Here is a 23,198-nt window from a genome sequence, read left to right as displayed (position 1 = left end):
AGCCACCATGTCTAGCTCTGTCTGGGGCCCTTAATAGGGCAGTTCTCTGAGTCCCACAGGCCCTCTGTCCACCTGACACAGGGGAGGGGATACAGCCCAGAAGACCACAGCGCCCCGCTTCCAGTGGCAGCCAGGGGTTCCTTACTTGGGCAGGAAGTCTTCCATCTATGCACGCTCCCTTCCCCGCCCAACCTTCCCTGCCCAAAGAACTACTTCAGGTCAACCAGAGGTTAAGAAAATTGGTGCTTCTTGTTCTAGCAGTGATGAAGCAGTATTTTTTTGCCAAAGGCCATTTGGATATTTACAATGTCACTAGAGGCCCAGTGCACCAATTCGAGCATGTGTGGGGTTCCCCCCAATCAGGGTGGATGGAGTCAGTGGGGAGGAGGAGATGAGGGAGGTTGGCCTGCAGGCCTGCCCCATAGGGGCAATCAGGGCTGGTGGGATAGGGGGAGGTGCCGTGGGTGATTAGCTGGCAGACCCGCCTCCAATTGGAGTGGGGGGGGGGGCAATTGGGGGCCATGGGAGGTTGGCTGGCCAGCCCCACCCCCAATTGGTGTGTGTGGGGGGGGAAATGGGGAGCGGGAGCTGGCTCGGGGGAGGGGCTTCGGGCTGATGGGATGGGGTGGGCGATCTGGGGCTGGGCCGGCCTGGGGGAAGGGGGGTTTGACCATCCAACCCCACCCCCTGATCAGCCGGTTGGCTGGCCTCAGTGTGTGTCGTAGCGACTGGTTGTTCTGGTCATTAAGGCCTTCTGGTCACTGGCTTTTTATATATATAGATTATCAACTTAAAAATTATCAACATAATTTTTAAAAATTAGCCTGCTAGATTTGGTCAAACATTTAATTAACTCACCCCTAGTTCCTTGGCAGGGCCAGGCCAAATGATGTTGCTGGCCAGACCTTCCCCATCCCTGTGCCTGGCCTGGTGGAGATGAAGTGGGAGGGGAGGAGACCCCAGCAACTCATCTTCCAAACCCCAGGCTGCCTTAGGCAAGGACCTGGTCTCCAAGATGCCAGGATGTGGACTGGAAGGGTCCTCAGAGATAACTGAGCCAGGGAGTCCCAACTTCCCACACAAGGGATCCCCTGGAGGCTGTATAGTGTGCAGGTTCCAAGGCCCTGCCCCTAAACCCCATTGGCTAGGCCTGGGGGTGGGCCTCTAAAAGGCAGATTAAAGCAGTTATCCCAAGCAATTCTTATGTCAGGGGTCCAATGGTCATACACACATTGAGAGGCACAGATGTGCCCCAACCCCTGTGCTTTCTCCATTTTACAGAAACTCTGGGAACCTCCCCGGGAGGTTTTGTTAAAGGCCACACAGTTGCGTATTTGGTAGAGTCAGGATTTGAACTGAGGTCTTCAGAGCAGAAGGGAGGTTTTCCAAAGACTTGGACACATATGTGGTGAGTGGTCCAAAGACCGTTCTCCAAGAGGCATTAATTGACACTGGTTCTCATAGGGAGGAAACTGGTGCTTTACTGGTTCTTTTTCATCCTCCTTCTGTTTTGTGTGTAGGGGTCTTTAACAGCACTCTAAAGGCTATGTGATACTCGCTAAGGTTCCTTTTTAACAAATTGGTAAGGCAGCTAACATTATTTTGATAACCTTGTTTTGTTTTCAATGGCAAGTGATACTGTGGTTTTGGTTTTGTTTTTTCATATGAAGTAGTCACAGAAAGTTTTCTTTTTCTAAAATAATAACAAACTTGACCAATGTAACCATTTTAAATGTACAATTTAGAGGCAGTAAGTACATTCACGATGTTGTGCAAACGTAACCATCATCCATCTCCAGAACTTTTTCATCTTCTCCAACTTAGTCTGTCTCCATTAAACAATAACTCCTTATTCTCCTCTCCCCACCCCAGTCCCTGGCAACCACCATTCAACTTTCTGTTTCTAAGAACTTGACTATTCTAGGTGCCTCAGATAAGTGGAATCGTGTATTTGTCCTTTTGTGTCTGGCTTCTTTCACTTAGCATAATACCTTCAAAGTGCCTCCATGTTGTAGCCTGGGTCAGAACTTCATTCCTTTTTATGGCTGAGTGATAGTCCAATGTATGGATAGACCACGTTTTGCTTATCTGTTTATCTGTCCGTGGGTACTTGAGTTGTTTCCACCTTTTGTCTATTGTGAATAGCGCTTTTATGGATATTCATGTATATATCTGAGTCCTTGCCTTCAACTCTAGAAAGTTTTCTTTCTTTTTTTAATATATATGTTTTTATTGATATCAGAGAGGAAGGGAGAGGGAGAGAGAAATAGAAACATCAATGATGAGAGAGAATCATTGATTAGCCACCTCCTGCATGCCCCACACTGGGTATGGAGCCTGCAACCCGGGCCTGTGCCCCAACCGGGAATCAAACACAGACCTCCTGGTTCATAGGTTAACGCTCAGCCACTGAGCTATGCCAGCCAGGCTAGAAAGTTTTCTTTTAAAATGAATATATTTGTTTCTTTTAAAATTAATTTAAGGAAAATGATAAGGTAAATGATAGAATAGGTGGTATGAAGATATGATGAAAAATTCTAAAGGAGGCAGATGGTTGGCTGGAGTTGGGGAGACTCTGCATACGTGGAAAGACCTTGTAGCTATTGTGACAATCTAGGCTGTGGGACTGAGGGCTCCTAGATCAAGGGCAGAGCAGCTGAGGGACTTTTGAAATGAAAAATTTAAGAATTGAGGACGTGTCCAGCAGTGGCAGAAACGGAGGTCTAGAAAGTTCCCTTGAGGGAAGGAGAAGCATCGCCTTCCTGGTGGTCAAGAAAGCCCTGCCAGGTGAGTCCGTGTCTTCTTGGCGAGTGGAAACTCAGTTTCCTTGGAAATAGGACCTCTCTTAGTGCTCAGAATGTGTCAAGAAGGAGACACAAAAGGATGCTTATTCAAAAATTCAGATTCCCAGGCCCTGACCTAGACCTACTGAATCAGAACTTAGTGGGGGTGAGGCCCAGGCTGCTATGTGGTGAGCAACTTTTTCCAGGTAGGTTTTTTTTTTTCTCTCTCTCTCTCTTCTTTCTGGGGCAGTTTTAATTCATAACCAAGTCTGTCAACTGCTGAGCTCTGTAGACAGATCCTGGCAGACAGGGCCAGCCTGGGATTCATCTCGGAGTTTCCAGCGCCCAGCAGAGAGCTAAGCGCTGGTTTAGGTGCCATATTAGGTAGAGCGAGGGTTGAGCACAGCAGCCTCATTCCCCTCCCCGCCCCAGCATCTGGCTCAGGCTTCTTCCCCCCAAAATGTGTTGACTCCTTTTCCAGGTCATTGACTGCAGCTAGAAATGTTGGGACATGCAGAGGGAAGGCCACTGGAGGGTGGGGAGGCCAGGGAGCCGGAAGGAGGATTACCTTCTGCACTAGCACTGCAGGCACCCCTCTGCCCCTGGCTGCAGCTCTAGTGTGTCTCCTCCCTTTTTGTCCCAGGGCCACCAGCCCCCCACCCCCAATAACTGTACCACTTACTGACACATGCACAAACCAAGGTGGTCTTGTTTGAGTTCTAAGATTCCCCAAGTTGTGATGAGGTGGCTTCCTTCAATGGGGGTCCAGAGAGATAGGTGGCTTACCTGAGCTCTCAGAACTGGTCTCTGTGGGGGCATCTGTGAGGTTCTTTATATAAAAAAAATTTTTTTTTTATTGATTTCAGAAAGGAAGGGAGAGACGAAGAGAGACAGAAACATCAATGATGAGAGAATCATTGATCGGCTGCCTCCTGCACATCCCACACTGGGGATCGAGCCCGAAACCAGGGCATGCACCCCAATCAGGACCTCCTGATTCATAGGTTGACATTCAACCACTGAACTATGTCAACCGAGCCAATTGTGGGGTTCTTTATGATTTCCAGACCCCACTTGGGAAAAACCAGAGCCGAGTTGTCTTGGGTGAGGCTCTCTGGGAAGCAAACTAGGAGATGGAGATTTGCACATAGAGGGTTTATTGGAGAGAGGACATGGTTGGTCGGGGAGACACGAGGGGAAAGGCAGAAAGCAGGACTGGGCAGAGGGAGGAGTTGGCTTACGATATAGTCATATCAAAGGTCTCAGCCAATCCCAGGGGGGACGCTGAAGCTGGGACAGACTACAGGGTTATCTCACATTGAGGCACGGAGATCAGACCTTTGCACTCCACTGCCACCAATCATCACACGTGGGCTACCCCTAGAGAGAGTGTGACTTTGGATCATTTTGATAGGGCTGGAGCCGCGAGCTTGAACCACTTGCCCTCAGCAGCTGTTGCTAATTGTGTTGATCTGAGCGACACACCGCAGTATCCACCACACAAGTGTAAATTGTCAAGTCAGAGAGTATCTGGAGGTCAAGGCCTAAACGGTCACTTGAAGTTGTGTTTTTAACTGTACGCTGGGCAGCCCCTTCTGGGGAGGGGAGGTTCAGGGCCCCCCACCCCCTTGAACCAAACAGCTCCCTCATCGCCTGTTCTGAGATTCGGGCTCTTTTCAATTTCATTTGAAAGCCACTGCTCTAGAGTGACATTCGTACTTAACAGATGAGGGCACTGGAGACCAGAGACGGAAAGGGGCTCGCCTATCACAGCCCATCAGATGCAGAGCAGGGCCCAAATCCCAGGTCTCATGAGTCCCTATGTTGATCTCATCCTTGTTCTGTTGTAAACTCAGCCATCGCTATGGCCATGCCCATGCCCTCCCTCCCCCTCCCTCCAACTGCTGAGAAGCCCTGTGATCAGGGCCTGGAGCCAATCATGCTTCCATTTTTGGCTTTCCTGCTCTGAGGCCTCTTTGTTCAGCGCAGAGGGGCTGGGGAGCTGTGATGGAAATGCCAAGATACTTGAGGGTGCTGGAACTGGGGGAGGGGGGGGTGGGCCCACTGGCATCCAATGGAACTCCATGCCCCACAGTTCCCAGAGAGCTTATCTCTTAACCGCCTTTCAGTCCAAGCTGGCATCAGAGCTGGAAAGACACACCTACCATGCCAGATGCCACAATTCCCATGCTTCCTGCTCCTCCCCTTTGTGGAGTTGACCGTGTGGGTGTGCAGGGCCAGTCCCCTCTAAGACTTTCTGTCGGAATAGACCCTCCTGTGCCATTGTGGGGTAGAATAGTTTAATCCTGCCTCTTTCTGCCCCAATCACCCACCCATTCCAAGCCATCCTCTTCCTAGCAGGTCAGAGACAGAAGGGACCTTAGAGGGTCTCTAAGACAAGCGTTGCAAACCCAAATGCCTGAAGGACCATAATAGTGCAAAATGGGGTCAGGCAGAAGGCAACAGGGGACAGTGGGAACTTTGGCAACAATCGTGTACACTATATGGAGACGTAGCAAGGGTAATTAAGACACCCATATACATAATCAGATTGCCTTGGGAGATAAAATACCTAGGCCTATGGGTCTGACTCAACCCTCATTTTTGAGTCATGTTCCAAGTCAAGCCCCCTGAGGCATAAGAGCCTGCAGTTAGAGTCGAGTGCCAGAGCTAACCAATAGCAGTATTTGCAGACCTCTCCTGACATGGAGCTTGTCTGGCCTGCTGCCCCCTAGTACATGCTCACACTCATGCACACACTTGCATGCACACACATCTTCTGATCTCCCTGCCTGGAAGAGAAGAGACTAGACCAGTCGTGGGCAAACTACGGCCCTCGGGCCGGATCTGGCCCGTTTGAAATGAATAAAACTAAAAAAAAAAAAGACCGTACCCTTTTATGTAATGATGTTTACTTTGAATTTATATTAGTTCACACAAACACTCCATCCATGCTTTTGTTCCGGCCCTCCGGTCCAGTTTAAGAACCCATTGTGGCCCTCGAGTCAAAAAGTTTGCCCACCCCTGGACTAGAACCTCCAGCCACTTCCAGCCCCATAAGCCCCTCAGCATTGCCACATACCTCAGTTTCCCTTCTGTCTCTTGTGACTTCCTCCAGTCCCTCTAGGAAGTGAAAGTCTTGAGAGCGACCAGCAGTTTCTTATTTTCCTGTGGTGCCCACGCTGGGCTGGCAGACGGCGGGCCAGAGTGCTGGGGATTTCTCCTCTGAAGGCGGCCCTGCCTTCCCCTGTCCTCCTTCAAGCCCTGGCCATTCTCATCTCCTCCCCCCAGAACTGCAGGCTCTTGGGCCCAGATTGCCCCTCCTGGGGTAGCCTACAGGGTCTCAAGAGTACAGGTGTTCCTTTCCCAGTATCAATAGGTGCCAGGCTCTGTTGGGAAGCCACAGAGATACTCCACCCCATGAAGCGTCCATCGTGTTTGACTTTGTTTCTTATAAACTTCAGGAACCTTTCAACCTTGCTAACTACACACCTCACTTCATAGCACTCTATGGTCTTTGGTCCACATAAGGCAACTCTCAGTTTCCCTCTTCCCTTTCTGTCACCCATTCCAACGCATTCAGTGTGTGTCCTTTTGTTTATATGTGTCCTTTCTTTCAAATTGAATTTATTGGGGTGACATTGGTTAATAACATTATAGAATTTTCAAGTGTATACCAGTAACTCTGTAATACATCACCTGTATACTGCATGGTAACCTCACTACCAAAAGTCTAGTCTCCTTCCATCACCATATATTTGACCCCCTTTACCTCCTTCCTCCTCTTTGTATGTGTTCTTGTAGAATAGGTGTTGCTTTTTGTATGCGCATGTTGTCACTCGGCACGTCTACAACTGGGCTACCAGAGTTCATCCTGTTTTTTTTACTTTTTAACTCTGCACTGTGTTATTACAGTCCGCCCGTGTTGCTCTGTGTGCATTTGGTCTGCTGCTTCTAATCACTGCACCATCCTCCATGGGTTGTAGTGGCTACTTTTTCCTGTCCCTCCCCCAGCAAGGGATCACAGGTGGCCTCCAACTCCCTGTCACCACTCACAGCACAGCAGTGAGTATCCTCAGATGTGTGTCCTTGTAGAGCTATGGGAATAGTTCTTGGAGCTGCACAGACCGAAGAACAGAATTGCTGGGTTGTAGGGTCTCCACATCCTTAGATATGCTACGTCAGAGGTCCTCAATCTTTTTAAACAGGGGGCCAGTTCACTGTCCCTCAGACATTCCATACATGCGCACTGCGGGCCTGGGACGAGTCGGCTGCTAAGCAGGACAGGCAGCGGCGGCAAAAACACCCGGCGGGCCGGATAAATGTTTTCGGCGGGCCACATGTGGCTCGCGGGCCGTAGTTTGAGGACCCCCGTGCTACGTGGTCCAGGTTCTTCTCTAGGACGGTCACACCAGCCCTCTCCCTCCAGCCCGTTTGAGAGCATTGCCCAGCTTTCCAATTTTTGCCGGTTGTACAGTGTCAAGTGACAACTTGCTGTTTTCATTGTGGAGCTTACAGCTTAGAAGCATGTCCTGATGTCTCACTGTAGGCGAGTCACAGCAAACAGATGAGGTAGACACGCGATGCCAAACCAGCACCGTAGACCTCACAACCCAGAGAGGCTAGGTCACCCGTGTGAACTCACACGGTTACTGTGGAACTGGGGTTTGAACCCAGAGCTCACCTTCTTAACCCCTGTACTATTATGATCCTATTTTGTCCCCCTTCTAAAATATTACCCGGGTCTGCACCACACCCTTCTAGGCAGGGACGATATTTTGCAACCTCTTTAGGGGCCCTGGAGACCCGAGCCAGTGCTTTTCTTGTAGGAGATGCTCCGTAAATCATTGTGTTACAGAGAGAAAAAAACGGGCGAGAGGTTTCTTTGTGTTTATCTGGAGGGCTGCAGGGTGCAAGAGGAAAGAGGAACTTCTTTGACCTGAGACTCACAGAGATGCTGATTGGGTGCTGGTTGTGGTAGATAAGTATCTCTGGGTCTCTGCTTCCTACCACTGTCTGACCTCCGGAAGCAGCTTGTTATGAGGGTGCTGAGGGGGCCTTGGGGGAATAGAAAGGGGAAAGGCATGAGAAATCTAGATTCCCAAAAGGCCTTAGCTGTATGGACTCCCACACCCGTTGGTGAAACTCGGGTTCCGAGGGGTAAAGAAATGAACTCAAGATCAAAGATAGCCCGGCTGGCATGGTTCAGCGGTTGAGCATCAACCACTGAACCAGGAAGTCTCGGTTTAATTGGTTTGATTCCTGGTCGGGGTGACTGCTTGGGTTGCAGGCTGGGTCCCCATTGAGGGGCATTCAGGAGGCAGCCATTAAATGATTCTCTCTCATCATTGATTCCTGTCTATCTCTCCCTTTTTCTTCCTCTCTGAAATATATATATAATTTTTTTTTAAAGATCAAAGGTAGAGCTGGAACTCAATCCCATGTCTTTAGACACAAAGTTCTGAGATTTTTCCGTTCCTTCCTCCAGAGGAGAAGCTCATAGTCAACAAGTAGGGAAGTATCACTTCTCATACTCTTGCACTGCAGTGCAGAGCAGTGCTGAAGGTTTTGGGGGGCAACAGAGGAGCCCCTGTCTCCCTCTCAATTCCTCCTCAGACCCTCAAAGATATATGCCCTCTTTCCGGGAGGATGTTGTGTTGACACAGGAAGAGCTACATAAAAGGAACGTCAAGCTGCTCGGGTCTGACTGAGGACATTCTGGTCACACTTGATTTCCCAGGGGCAGGGCGGGGGTGGGGGGAGAAAAAATGAATTTTTATTTCAGAAACCATTTTGGTGCATACACTCTTTCAAAACCTACAGTATAGTCTGAAATGAAGATAGAACTGATCCCCAGAAGGGACTTTTGGTGGCAAAAGGACTAGGAACTTTTTTTCAGTTGGATGTGGAAGGTGTTAGCCCTGGGGGAAGGGTGGGTTCAAAGAGGACCTTCTAAAAATACTGCCCATTTACCAAAAACACACAGACTGCTCTGCTGCGCCCCAGAAGCTCCTCAAAAGGAGAAATCATCTTGCCACCCACATCCTCTCTTGCTGGGTGAGGGCACCTCCCCAGGGGCACTGGGGGCCAAGAGTGACTAGCAGAAGCCAGGCAGTTGATTCAGAACCCAGCTCCCCACTCTCTGAGCCTGGTTCTTCCTTAGAGGAAAGGGAATACAAATAGCTAATGTGTGAGTTAGACTAAATGGGGTCATGTTTATACATCATGTCATTTGGTGCCTGCCACTCAGAAGGCACCTGTGAATTCTAGTTATGCATCATTCCTGTTGATGGAGGGAGCCCACCACGTGCTGGAACCCAGGTTTAGGTGAGTGAGACGGACAGGGGCCGGCCCTCCCAGGGCTCCGCCTCTATGGTCTGCCCTGTGCTGGGCAGCTGAAGGGGCCTCTCTCCTCTGCAGTGTGGTGACCAGGCCATCTCTGCCGTCAGCCCGCCCCCTGGAATTGCAGGTGGGAGAAAGGGTCCAGTTGAGGGGCCTTTGAATAATATCCTAAGCATCTAGACCAGTGGTTCTCAACCTTCCTAATGCCGAGACCCTTTAATACAGTTCCTCATGTTGTGGTGACCCCCCAACCATAAAATTATTTTTGTTGCTACTTTATAACTGTAATGTTGCTACTGTTATGAATCATAATGTAAATATCTGATATGCAGGATGTATTTTCATTGTTACAGATTGAACATAATTAAAGCATGGTGATTAATCACAAAAACAATATGTAATTATATATGTATTTTCCGATGGTCTTAGGCGACCCCTGTGAAAGGGTCATTCGACCCCCAAAGGGGTCGTGACCCACAGGTTGAGAACCACTGATCTAGAGACACAGGAAACATGGTTGTGGGATCACTTGAGAGGAGAAGAGCTAGACCGAGAGGCAGGTAGATCTTGGCATGAATGGGAGGCACTGTGGCCTTGCTGGAGATCTAGACTAGGAGCCTAGACTCTTGGGTCTGAGTCCCAGCTCAGACTTAATGGGCTTCCTCTGACTGTGGGCCTCCTGAGGGCTTGGTGCACCACACAGAGACCCCCTTGGCCTTTTGAGGGTCCCTCAAGGTAGACTTCATTATTCCTGCTCAATGGGACTTGATGGGGGACCTCAAAATGCACCCCTGACTCTGGCTGGGGCACCTCAGGCTGCGCCCCCTGCCCCGGCGCCAGGCCGGGGGACCTCAAGCCATGCCCATGCCCAGCAGGGCTTGACGGGGGACCTGAAGCTGCACCCCCCACCCGGCGGGGCTTGACAGGGGTGGGGCCGGCCAGGTCTGGATCTCACCCAATGGGGGTAGGGGCGGCTGGGTCTGGGTCTCGCGTGATTTTGAGGTGTGCGTGGGTGGGTGAGGACTTGACTCTGGGTCCTGCGGTGCGCCCCAGACTCTGATAGGAGGAAGAATTTCATATACATTTTACTAATTTTCTTTTATCTCTGACACTTCTATTATAAAGGGCAAATAGCAATATTAAAATATTTCCTCTAATTCCCTTTTAGTGTGCACGAATTTCGTGCACCAGGCCACTAGTAATAATAATAATGGCCATTACCCATATTGTACTCATCATGTATATGTGGATGCTGTTCTAAGCTTCCATTCATTAAGTGCTGACTAAGCACCAGTCACCTCCCAAGGGCACTACATGAATTAATTTACCTAATCCCTAGGAGTTACAGTTATTTTAATCTTCATTTTATAGGTGGGGAAACTGATGCTCTGAGAGGTTTAAAAAATGAACTTTCCAGGTTGGGGTGGGTTGGTCGGTAGCAGTGTTTTCAGAGTCAGGCAATTTGACTCCAAAACTTCCATGAATTGCCTTCTTTCTCTTTGTCAGTGTAGTTTCTTGCGTTTGACCACATTTAGTGATATTGCCCAAAGTTTGAAGCTGAGCCTGTCTATTGGTAAGGGTTTGTGGAGACCCGCTCCCAAAGGTCCCGCAGGGTAATGGCGAAGAGGGTTGTTAGCACTAAGCCTAACAACCTGGAAAAAGAGGCAGATTGCTACAAAATAGACTCCCAACAAGTAGAATGGACTGAAAGTGGGAGGCAGGCAGCGGGCAAGATTTGGGGCAGGGACATCTTTCCTCCCCATCCTTGAGAAAATGGTAGATTTCTTGGGGCTCTCAGGCCACGTGTTGGGAGAGATTCAGCCCTTCCCCCTCCTCTGTCTCCCCGCCTCCCCGCCTTGGCCCAGGAAAAGGGCGGTAGCTTGGCCTTTCAGTTATGCTTCCTCCAGTCATGGCTGGCTGGGCCCTGATGCAAACCTGTTGTTTGGGTTCCTGTTACCATCGCCTAAAGCATTATAAATAGGCAACTCCAGCCAGGGCCCTCTGTTGGATTGGAAAGTCCATTCTCTGTGACTTCTGGGTCTGTGCTGAGATCCCCCCACCCCGCTCCCATCAGTAGTGAGAGTTGTTGAGAGTGAAAGGAAAAGAGCACCTGGAAGGTAGTGAGTTGTGTGTATTTTCTCACAATCTTACCCTCCTACCGTCCTTCCCCATTTTAACTCTGCTTTCTCCTGGGTCAGGTGGGGGTTCTCAGAAGGCTCTCTCACATCCCTGGCCTTCAAGGCCAGCTCTTCTCTTACCTCCTCCAAGAAGCTTCCTCTGATTCCTTCCAACATGTATCTGTGTCCCATGTGCGTTGAATGGTGGCACCCAAAGGGATATAAACACATCAAATCCCTAGAACCTGAGAATGTGACCTTATTTTGGATAAGGGCCTTTGCAGGAATTAGGTTAAGAATCTTGAAATGAGATCATCCTGGATTTTCCGGGTGGGCCCTACATCCAATGGCAAGTGTCCTTATGAGAAAAAGGCAGAAACTTTGAGACACAAAGAGGTGATGTGACCACAGAGGCAGAGATTAGAGTGGCATGGCCAACAAGGTCACATGCCAAGGAATGCCATCAGTTCCCAGAAGCTAGAAGAGACAAGGAAGGATTCTCCTCCAGAGCCTCCAGGGACCAGGGCCCTGTCAGCACCTTGATTTTGGAGTTCTGGCTTGCAGAACTGTGAGAGAATAAGGCTGTATTGTTTTAAGGTGATCGTTTTGTGGTGGTTTGTTGCAGCAGTAGGGAGCAGGTGGGGGTATTGGAGCCACACAGGTGAGGCTTCAAATTGGCTTTAGCCGGCCAGAGCTAGCCTACCTTCCAGGGTTAGTGTTTTATTTTGTTTTAAAAACTTGCCCTGCTGGCGTTTCTCAGTGGTTAGAATGTCAGCCCTCACACCAAAGGGTCGCAGGTTCGATTCCTGGTCATGGGCACATACCTGGATTGGAGGCAACCAATCAATGTCTCTCTCTCACATAGATGTTTCTTTCTCTTTCTCTTCCTTCCCCCAGCTCTTAAAAAAATAAAATCAGTGGAAAAAAATACAAGCTTTATTGGGATATAATTCATACATCATACAATTCACCCATTTAAATCCAATGGTCTTTTTAGTATATTCACACAGTTGTGCAATCCTCTGCACAGTCAATTTTAGAACAGTTACATCATCCTCCCCAAAAGAAACCCTGTACCATTAACTGTTGCTCCCCATTTCCCCCCACAACTCGACCCCAATCCTAGCTACTAATCTACTATCTGCCTCTAAAGATTTGCCTATTCTGCATATTTCATATAAATGGAATCATATGATATGCGGGCCTTTCTGTCTGACTTCTTTCACTTAGCATGATTGTTTTCAGGTTTCATCCATGTTGTAGCATATGTCAATACTTATTTCTTTTTATGGCTGGATAACATTCCACTGTATGGATTTACCACATCCTGTTTACCCATTCATGCATTGATGGACATTTAAGTTGCTTCTATTATTTTGGCTGTTATGAATTACACATAAGTTTTTGTGTGGACATGTCCAAGGTTATCTTAAAGATTAAATGAAGTAGCATCTAAGGTACTTTCTATGGCCTTTAACAAAGGATAATGAAAGATCTTACAGAAAACTGCCCCAACTGCTTCAATTTACAGATTAGGAAACTGAGGTACAGAGAGGAGCAGAGAATTGCTCAAGGTCACCCACAGCAGTAGAGCATTACAGCTAAATGTAGGTCCTTGAGTCAGTCTGCCCAGACCAAATCCTGGTTCCACTTGGATTTGGGTTACCTTATGTAAGTCACTTCATCTCTCAGAGACTTAGTTTACTAGAAGAGGCAAGGAAGGATTCTCCCCTAGAGTCATAGTATAAAATAAGGATCATGATAATACCCGCCTCATATAGTTATTGATGTGAGGAGTAAGTGTACTAGCCTATGGGTCTGGCACATAGTAGGTGCTCTCTGTCCTAGCTGTCATCATTTATGGCAGTGCAGGATGTGGAACTTGGGTCTCCTGGCTTACCATGTGTAAGATGTCTTGACTCTACACTTCTCCAGTCTCCTCTCCTGTGTTATGAGCATCTTCTTAGTGTAATTGTAAGTTTTTTGAAGGAAGGAACCATGGCGTCCTCTTCCCATGTCCTGAGCATATAAGAGGAGCTGACTGAGCTCTTTTGCGCACTTTTGTTGGCTACCCTAACCCTGGCCTTTACCAAGTAACTCAGCTGGTAACTATGTTAATTCTCTGCATCTTTTCAACATCTGATAAGGTGACCACATGTGTCTCCCTTCCAGGCAGTGGACAGTGTACCACCATGGAGTTGGGGCCTCTAGAAGGTGGGTACCTGGAGCTGCTCAACAGCAATGCCGACCCTTTGCAGCTCTACCACCTCTATGACCAGATGGACCTGGCTGGAGAGGAAGAGATGGAGCTCTGCTCAGGTGCGCTCTCCTCCCTCCCGTCCCTCCCAAGCCCCTCTCCACCCTCAGCCTGCAGTGGAGACTGGCAGCAACCAGTGTAAGCGCGGGCCACGGAGCTCCGGTCAGCACCGCGGACAGCTCCTGTCCCTGGCAGGAGGCTGGCTCTCTCACTGGCAACGCCTCCCAGCCCAGCTCCGCTCCTCTCTTCCGCCTTCCCCACCAGCCCTCTTCCCAGATCTCTCCTGTCTCATTCAAGGGGCTTTTCCCCACAGAACCTGACACAGATACCATCAACTGCGAGCAGTTCAGCAGGCTGTTGTGCGACATAGAAAGTGATGAAGAGACCAAGGAAGCTTACGCCAATATCGGTAAGAAAGTACTCCGAGCCCAGAAAAAGGACAGTTAAGGGGAAAAGTGTTTTTCCTCTTTTGTCAATCTCCCCCATTCACCATGAGCCACAGCCCCTCTCTCACACATGGGGGCAAGGGGGTGGTGGGGCGAGGGCTAAAAGAACAGACTCCGGGACGGACTCCAAGAAGATGGAGAAAAGTGAGGGAAAGGGACCCCTCCACTAATGACCCACAGGCAAAAAAAACCCTCACTTTTACATCCTTTGCCTCCATTTCTCTCCCTTTTTCTATTTCTTGTTCTTTCCTCCCTTTGAACAAAGCCCACGCTATACATCCTTCCCTCCCATTCTCCCAGCTCCTAAACCAAACTACTCTTATCACCAGATGTGTTGCATCCTTTACAACAGAAGAAGTGGGCATTATTAGTATCTCCATTTTACTGATAATGAAATGAAGTTCAGAGGTGAAGCAGTCTACCCAAACCTGCATTAGAGATAGCCATGGGCAGGTCTGAAATTCTAACGGACGCCTTTCTCATTTCAGGGTCTTACACTTAACCACAAAAAGGGAAGTATCTGGGGTGGGAAGGTTTGCTAAGGCATAAGCTGAGAGGCTGGATTGCAGCTTTACAAAGAGCGAGGCTTTCGGAAGGGCGGAAGTCTTGGGGGAGAGGTGTTTGCATTGTAGTTGTTTGGGGCTGGGTGGGGTAAGGATCCCTCCTCACCGGAGCCACCACTATCCCACACGGAGACATTGTTGAGGTGGAAAAAGGCAGCCCTTGTTCTGGAAGACACAGCCCCCACCGGAAAGTAACCACTTGGCTATTAAAGTGCAGGCTGAGCCCTGGCCATGTGCTCAGCTGGTTGTAGCTCAGCTGGTTGTAGGTCGTCTTGTACACCAAAAGGTGGCGGGTTTGATTCCTGGTCAGGGCACTTACCCAGGTTGCGGGTTGGATCCCTGGTTTGGGGTGTGCGAAGGAGGCAATCAATCAATCGTTCTCACATCGATGTTTCTCTCTCTCCTCTCCCTAAAATCAATTTTAAAATATTTAAAGTGCCAGCTGAATTTCCTGCCCCCCATTTGCCCTCTTAGCTGGGCACCTTGTACACTGAACAGCCTGCAGAGCTGTTCTTCATTGCCCTTTTCCTGGCAACCCCAGGAGCACGTCACTCAGGAGGCCTGTGGTCAGCACAAATGTGGCTGGTCTTTCCCAGGGCACAGTCCAGTGTCACGCCAGCGCAGAGGATGGAGCGGTGTCTCAAATTACAGAACCGAGAGCCTGCCTGCTTCCTTTCTTCCTGGGAATTTACTTGCAGGAAGCAGAAGTGTTTGGGGCGGAGGGCACTCACACTTCCTCACAGCGGGAGGCTGTAGTAAAGGAGCTGGGCATCGCTAGGATTTGGGGGTTTCTCCCGTAAGGGGCATCTACACAGGAAGTGGAACTGCCTGAGCTCTTCGGGTCTGTGGGTTTGCTCCTGGGCACGCAATCATTTGAGACATCCTGAAATATCACATTGGTTTCCATATATGTAAGAAATGGGAATAATAATCACACTTTCCCCATGTAATGGCTGGGGAGGATTGAATACATGTATGTGTGTAAAGCAGTTAGAAAAGGAATTTGCAAAGAGTATACATTCAATAAGTATTAGGTACCACCCCACCCCTATAGTCATCATCACCCTTATCATCATCATCATCATTATTTTTGCCCTTACTCCATTCCTCAGCTCAGAAGCCTTTAATGACTCCCTATTATCTGTAAAATTAAGTCCTAACTTTCTCCAACATGAAACTTCTCCTGCAGATACCTGTCTCTCAGAGTTTCCCATACGTACCCCAGATATCCAGAAAGCCCCCACTCTCGACCTCTCAGGTTCTGCCCCATCTTTCAAGGCCTGGCTCCAGGATCCCTTCCTCTGGGAAGCCTTCCTTGACTGCCCCATCCCACTCTCTCCCCTGACCTCCTGCCATGATCGCTGTCTTCCTATTGGTTCCAAACCACATTCTCCTTCATATAATTAGCCACTTCATTTATTGAGTGCCTACTGTGTACTGACTACTGTGCTGAATGCTTTAAATGCAGAGCCCCTAATTCTCACCATCGGTCCCTGGGTTGTAGGTATTATTTATTCTCATGACACAGATGATGAAATGGGGGCCCAGAGAGGTTAAGTAACTGGCCCAAGGTGGCATAGTGGGGGAGAGCGCTGAATTGGAACTCAAGCCCCCCTGACAACTCATCCACACTGCGCTGCACTCCTTTAGAGCAATAGATAAGTTTCTGTGGATACATACCCCAGCCCTTCAGTTAGAGTAAGAGCCCATGAAGGCTCAGTGTTCCTTCATTAATTTGATCATTCATTCAGTAAACATGACTGAGAACTCACTGACTGCACTTTTCCTTGTCTGGGCAGCGGAACTGGACCAGTATGTGTTCCAGGACTCCCAGTTCGAGGGCCTGAGCAAAGACATTTTCAGTAAGTTGGGGGCTCTTGGCTCAGTCCACATTTCCTTCCTTGTTCCTTGGGGCGCACTGTAATGCCAGAAGGCCATTCTTTAGTGGGTGGTCAGATACCTTCCCAACAAAGGGACAGCACGGGTTCAGCTGGGGTGTCCACTGACTGTGCATGTTGGTGTCTGGTTTTCTTCCATAGTCGAGCACATAGGATTAGAAGAAATGATCAGCGAGAGTGTGGAGATGCTGGAGGAAGCAGCACAAAAGAGTCAGAAAAGACGTGAGTGAGCCCCTCCCTGGTCTTACCCAGTCTTGCTTGCCTCCTGGCCCTGCCTTCGCTTCACAGCCTGTTGAGGCTCTCAGCCCCTTCCCTCATTAAGTCCTGTCTAATCCACCTGGGTGTGGGTGTCCCGCCTGCCTCTCCCCTCACCACTGCCCCCTGGTGACCCAGGGAGGAAGCAGATGGCCCAGGCGCAAACGGCTACTCTGCTGGTGGGTCTCTGTCACTGTCTGTGTTGACTGCCATGTCCAAAGGACCTTTAGGCTCTGGCTTCCCTTTCGTCCTTAGTTGACACCCCTGTATTTGGGGGAGGTCTCTTCAAGCGCAGGTTTTGGAATCAGCAAGAACTAGGTTTTAATCCTGGATCTGCTACTTATGCTCCCTGTGCCCGTGGCAAGTACCTGCACCTTTTTGAGCTTCCTATTCAGTCTCCCTGCCTCCTCAATCTGGCAGCCAACATGAGCTATTTATTTTTTTTTAATTTTTTAAATTAAATCTTTATTGTTCAGATTATTACAGTTATTCCTCTTTTTTCCCCCCATAGCTCCCCTCCACCCGGTTCCCACCCCACCCTCTGCCCTTACCCCACCCCCCACTGTCCTCATCCACAGGTGTACGGTTTTTGTCCAGTTTCTTCCCGCACTCCCCACACCACTTCCCCCACCCAAGAATAGTCAATCCATTCCCTTTCTATGCCCCTAATTCTATTATATTCATCAGATTATGTATTCACTTGATTTTTAGATTCACTTGTTGATAGATGTGTATTTGTTGTTCCTAATTTGTATCTTTACCTTTTTCTTCTTCTTCCTCTTCTTAAAGGATACCTTTCAGCATTTCATATAATACTGGTTTGGTGGTGATGAACTCCTTTAGCTTTTTCTTATCTGTGAAGCTCTTTCTCTGACCTTCAATTCTGAATGATAGCTTTGCTGGGTAAAGTAATCTTGGTTGTAGGTTCTTGCTATTCATCACTTGGAATATTTCTTGCCACTCCCTTCTGGCCTGCATAGTTTCTATTGAGAAATCAGCTGACAGTCGTATGGGTATTCCCTTGTAGGTAACTGACTGTTTTTCTCTTGCTGCTTTTAATATTCTCGCTTTGTCTTTTGCTCTTGGCATTTTAACACTACGGTGTCGGGTGAATTTCCCGCCAAAATATAAGATGGCGGTTCGCATACGCAGGTAGGCATCTTTGTGAACGGCAAACAAACAAATATTTGGTAATACGCAGTTACAATCGGCCCGAGTTTACACGTTTCCCGCACTCCACCGCAAATCTATATGAACGGAGTTAAGACGGCTCCCTCGGAGTACGCGCAATTCACGCGAGCCGACTTAACTCGTTTCCTGCAATCCAAGTGTTAATTATGATGTGTCTTGGTGTGGTCCTCTTTGGATTCCTTTTGTTTGGGGTTCTCTGCACTTTCTGAACTTGTAAGTCTATTTCTTTCACCAGGCAGGGGAAGTTTTCTGTCATTATTTCTTCAAATAGGTTTTCAATATCTTGCTCTATCTCTTCTTCTGGCACTCCCATAATTCGGATGTTGATATGCTTGAAGTTGTCCCAGAGGCTCCTTACACTCTCTTCATATTTTTGGATTCTTTTTTCTTTTTGTTTTTCCCATTGGGTGTTTTTTGCTTCTTTGTATTTCAAATCTTTGACTTGATTCTTGCGATCCTCTGGTCTGCTGTTGGAACTCTGTATAATATTCTTTATTTCAGTCAGTGTATGCTTAATTTCTAGTTGGTCCTTTTTCATATCCTCAAGGGTCTCACTAGATTTCTTGAGGGTCTCACTAAATTTATCGACAGTTTTTAGAAAATTCTTGAAAAACCTTGTAAATGTGGTTTTGAACTCTATATCCTGTAGTTTGCTTTCCTCCATTTCTGTCATTTGTGACCTGTTTCTTTGTCTCTGCATTTTGGCTGCTTCCCTGTGTTGATAGAATGGCTTTCTGTGCTAGGTGTCCTATAGGGCCCAGTGGCTCAGCCTCCCCAATTACCTGAGGTGGACACTCTTGGTGCACCCCTTTGTGGGCTTTGTGCACAGTCTTGTTGTAGTTAAGCCTTGATTGTTGTAAGTATCACTGGGAGGAATTGACCTCCTGGCCAATTGGCTGTGAGAATCAGCTGTGTCTGCAGTGGGAGAACTTCTGTGCTGGAGACACCCTTCTGGGGCAAGACTTGCTTCAGTGGGGCTTTGGTGCTCACTGAGTCTGCCCCCTGAGTGTGTCCCTTATGGATCTGAGGAGTTGTAATCTGGATGGTCCCACTCTGACCACTGGGTACACTGGCTCTTGGATCTCTAAGGAGGTGCTAATTTAGCCTCTGCCTGAGGCTACCCAGCAGGAGCTATGGAGAGATCTGCAGATTCCTCTTCTTTGTTTGGGATTTGGAGGTGCCCAGATGAGGCCCAGCTGTGAAGCAATGCAAGCTGCTGTGGGGCCTTGGGCCTTCTTTTGGAAGTTCTGGGTCTCTCTGACCCAGCTGCAGTTTGTTAGGTAATTTTCAGATTGCAAAGGGCCAGGCCTTTCATATGCAAAAGCCTCTGTGCACAGCTTGGGTGGGGCAGCGTTTCAGGGGATCAACAGGGCAGAGCAAGCAGCTATGGCTGCTCCTCAGTCCTACCCTAAGAGGCCCCCCGTCTCAGTGTCCTGGTAATCACTGCAAGCACCTCTGAGGGAAAGCCGCCCTCGAGTTCCGCCCGCTGCCAGACAGTCCAGTTTCTCCCCGTATGAGTCTGGGTCCCCAGAGACTCACCCGGAACTGGAGTTCAGAGCAGTCGGGAGCTTGAGACTCCCTCCCGATTGAAAAAGACAACTGTGTCCTCAGTTGCCAGCCCTTTCCAGGTGCACCTCCGTACCTCTGCACTTTACTTCCGCACCGCCTCTGAGTTTCAGTGTGCTTTTCTCTTTCCTTCTAGTTGTAGAATTTCCACTCAGCCAGCCTTCCTGTGGTTCTGGATGATGTCCGTTTTGTCTTTTAGTTGTATTTTTGAAGTGGTTGTGCGAGGCAGCAATTTCTGGTGTTTACCTATGCCGCCATCTTGGTTTCCCAACATGAGCTTTTTAAATACAAATCAGATCATTCCACTTCCCTGTTAACCTTCCAATGGCTACAAAATACATGCCACAAGGCCTGCATGATTAGGCCCTTTCCACCTCTCCAAACCCCATAAGCCACCCTGCTCTAGCCACACTGGTTTCTTTCCATTCCTGCAACCCACGGGCCCTTCCTAGCCCCAGGGCCTTTGCACTGGCTGTTCTCTTTATCTGTAATGTCCGTCCCTACTTCTTTCCATGGCCAGCTCCTTCAGATCTTTTAGGTCTTGGCTAACATGTCACCTCCTCCTGTAGGCTTTCCTTGACCACAATTTTCACGTGATTACCTCGTTTACTTTCACCTTGCTGTGTCTCTCCTAGAACCTGTATTTGTCATAGTCTGAACTAATTTTATTTGTTGCCTTTTGCCTAGTTCCCCCTCTGTGAGGACAGGGACCTTGTCTTTCTTACTTGTCACTACAGCCCCAGAATCTACCACAGTGCCTGGCATGCAGCAGTACCTCAATAAGTATCCGTTGAATGAAAATATCTGTAAAATGGGCATAACAGTTAATGAAGTGCATACTATCTGCCAGACCACGTGTAAGCCCTGTACCAATTTCTTTATGTTCAAATAGCTTTTTTCAGTTTATTTCTCTCGGTTCCCCTCTCTGAAGACAACCTATGTTGTCATTTTCCTTTTTGCCTTGTTAGACATGTTATTTATCTAGAACCGAACTCAATGTTATTGTTGTTGTTTTTTAACTTTCTACACAAATGGCCACCTATACTATCTGCACCTGGCTTTCTTCATTTAACAGTCGGGGGGTGGGGGGAGGGGGCGCGGTCACTTGTGTATCACTGATGGAGAATTGTCTTGCCTCCAGGAAACTCTTCCTTCCTTCCTTCCTTCCTTCCTTCCTTCCTTCCTTCCTTCCTTTTTTCCTTTTTTCTTTTCTCTCTCTCTCTCTCTCTTTCTCTCTCTCTCGTCTTCATGTTATGAATATTTTTCCAACATTTTGTTATGAAGATTTGCCACATACAATAAAGGTGGAAGAATTGTATTTCAAACAACCACATAGCTACCACTTTACATTCTATAATGAATGTTTGGCTGTATTTGCCTTAACCCATCTCTATCCATTTGTTCATCCCCCTATCCATCCACCCATTCATTCATCTTACATTTGGAACATTTTAAGTGAATTGCAGATGCTAGCACACTTCCCCATACATCCCTCTTTCAGCGTCCACCCTTGTTCATTTCAAGTCTGCACAGTATTTTGTTGGTGGATGAACCATGGTTTGTTTACCCCTTGCTCAGGGACACCTGGGGGTTTTCTCCATTGGTGTGCTACGTATCTGATCCTCACTCACTGGTTTCCGGTGTACTCCTGCGAGGTGGAATCACCCTCCCATACGCCCATTTTACAGACGAGAGATCACAGGCTCAGAGAGGCTGTGTTGCAAAGACACACAGCTGGAAAGGGATCAAAAGCAGGCGTTTCATATTTTTTTAAACTCAAACTCGTTTTGTGTGTCCACTCTGTGCTTGTGCCACTTCCAGTACCTCACTGTCCTGTGAGCTTTGAGGTGGGGTTTGGTTATAAGCAAATGGACATGGGAAGCAGGAATGGTCAGGGGAAGGGAGTGGGACCCCCAAGGCCACCTCCCAGGCAAAGCTATTTAGCCTGTTGGGGCCCAGGAACCCCTCTTGGCTGGGAACACCCCTCCCCTGGGCCTGCTGACCCTGGTGTTCTCTCTGCAGCCTTCCCAGAGGAGCTGCCTGCAGACCTGAAGCACAGGAAGCTCGGTGAGCAGGGCGGGTGGGCCCAGGGCGGTGGGGGGCGGGGGGGGGGGGGGGCGGTGGACTGCAAGGCAGAAAAGCCAGGGCTCCTCAAGCGCACATAGAAACTGGCATTTTCAAGGGTGGGGGGGAAAAAAGAACACTTATGTAATACCCTTTGTAATACTTTTAGCGGAAAAAAAAAAAAAAAAAAAAGAAACTGGCATTTGAGAGTCGCGAATCAGAGAGGCAAAGCCACGTGTCCAAGATCACACAGCTAGTGAGAGGGGGAGCTGGGATTAAAAACAGGTTTTTGATCCCAAAGTTTGTATAGTTCGAGGGCTGCTGGGAAACTCAGCTTCTACAAAGCCTCCTCCCTAACATCCCTCTTCTTTATGCTGAGTCACAGCTGAGACCTTGCTCCACTGCTGCTTTCAGAGTGCAGTCAGTCACCCGTGCCCTCCCGCCCCCAAGCTTCAGTGAGCCTCTTCCTCCTAGCTCACCACCTTCCCCACCAGATGCTTCCTCCCCCCCCCCCCGCCCCCCCCCCCCCCGCCCCCTCCCTCCTCCCACCCAGTTGTTATTGCAAAGGTGGAAAGACCAGTCCCTCGGGAACAGACTGAGGAATGAAAGGCTCATGGTCTGATGGAGGAAGCCTAGTCCCTGAACTCAGGGAGGTAGGGGTCCTGCCCATGAAGATCCCAGGATAATGGAGAAGCAGTCCCTGTCTTCAGGGAGCTCCCAATCGAATGGGGGAAGCAAGTCTCTACCCTCTTAGATCTCCCCATTACACCCCTGCCCCAGTCTGATGGGGGTACAGCCACTCCTCTATGGGAAGTGCTTGGGGCTCCTTGGGAGCTCTGTGACTGGCTGTAGAAAGTGGAAGGGCCCTGGGCGAGCAGCCTGCGTACAGGTCTGTCCTGCCTCAGTGGCTCAATGGGGCCATCACGAGTCTCCATTCAGGAAGCTCTAAGAGCCCAGGAGAGGGCTGGGGACAGGGGCCTGGCTGCTGGGCACAGAGTAGTTGCTGATCAAACCAGCTTTGCCCAGGGCTGAGAAGCAGACAGGAGTTTCCTCCAACTGCCAGGAGAGAGATCTACTCTGCTCCCAGAGCGCTCCCACCCCAGGAAGGCCCCTCCAGGCACCCACTTAGACCCCACGCAGCCTCTAACACGGCCTTCCACACAGCCGAGCCCCTGACTGCGCCCATGGTGACCGGCACTTTCCTGGTGGGGCCAGTGAGTGACTCCTCAGCTCTGCCCTGCCCATCACCCCCTGCTCTGTTCAGCAAGGAGCCAACATCCGTCCAGACCCAGCTGGAGGAAACCGTCCTGACGCCTGGTAGGTGAGGGGCTGGGAGAAGGAGGGCTTCCCCCTCCCTGTGCCAGAGGAGTGACGAAGGCAGGGCCCACCAGGGACAGAATCTGGAACCCAGCCAGTGTCACCCACTCCCGTCCCAGCCAGTCCCATCCTGGGTTCCCATCAGCTCAGTCTGTGCCAGAAAACATGTCCCCACCCACCCTATCCCCCCCCCTCCCCCCGCCCCGGGAGGCACAGCAGGGAATCCCCACCAGTTAGAGAACTCGCCCGCCAGCCAGTGCATCCATCCACTGTGGAGGGAGCACCTCTCTGTGCCAGCCACTCTGCCAGGTGCCAGGGACACTGCCGTGGGCAAGGCAGACACCGCTGCTGCTCTTCGGGAGATTGGAGCCCTTTAGGAAGAGAGTCAGATACTAATCA

The 23,198-nt window shown here is 49.3% G+C and overlaps 1 protein-coding gene across 6 annotated transcripts in view; it reads left to right on the top strand.

Moving 5' to 3' along the window:
• CIITA (class II major histocompatibility complex transactivator) overlaps positions 1-23,198 on the top strand; it is a 54,247-nt gene that overhangs the window by 13,382 nt on the left and 17,667 nt on the right. For 5 of the 6 annotated variants that reach the window (XM_070412979.1, XM_070412982.1, XM_070412980.1 and 2 more), the window contains exons 2-7: positions 13,415-13,561; positions 13,813-13,908; positions 16,308-16,370; positions 16,548-16,628; positions 21,441-21,485; positions 22,647-22,799. In XM_070412979.1, coding sequence (XP_070269080.1) covers positions 13,415-13,561; positions 13,813-13,908; positions 16,308-16,370; positions 16,548-16,628; positions 21,441-21,485; positions 22,647-22,799 — 585 coding nt within the window. Of the gene's footprint in view, positions 1-13,414; positions 13,562-13,812; positions 13,909-16,307; positions 16,371-16,547; positions 16,629-19,599; positions 20,276-21,440; positions 21,486-22,646; positions 22,800-23,198 lie in introns of those variants that run through there. The other variant, XM_070412983.1, reaches the window with a different exon arrangement.

This window comes from Myotis yumanensis, unplaced genomic scaffold (genome assembly GCF_028538775.1).
Source record: "Myotis yumanensis isolate MYYU_CA2020_CCGP unplaced genomic scaffold, mMyoYum1.0.hap1 SCAF_4, whole genome shotgun sequence".
In the NCBI taxonomy this organism is placed as follows: domain Eukaryota; kingdom Metazoa; phylum Chordata; class Mammalia; order Chiroptera; family Vespertilionidae; genus Myotis; species Myotis yumanensis.
The sequence above is the reverse complement of the archived record's forward strand: the minus strand, read 5'-3'. Positions and strand labels throughout refer to the sequence as shown.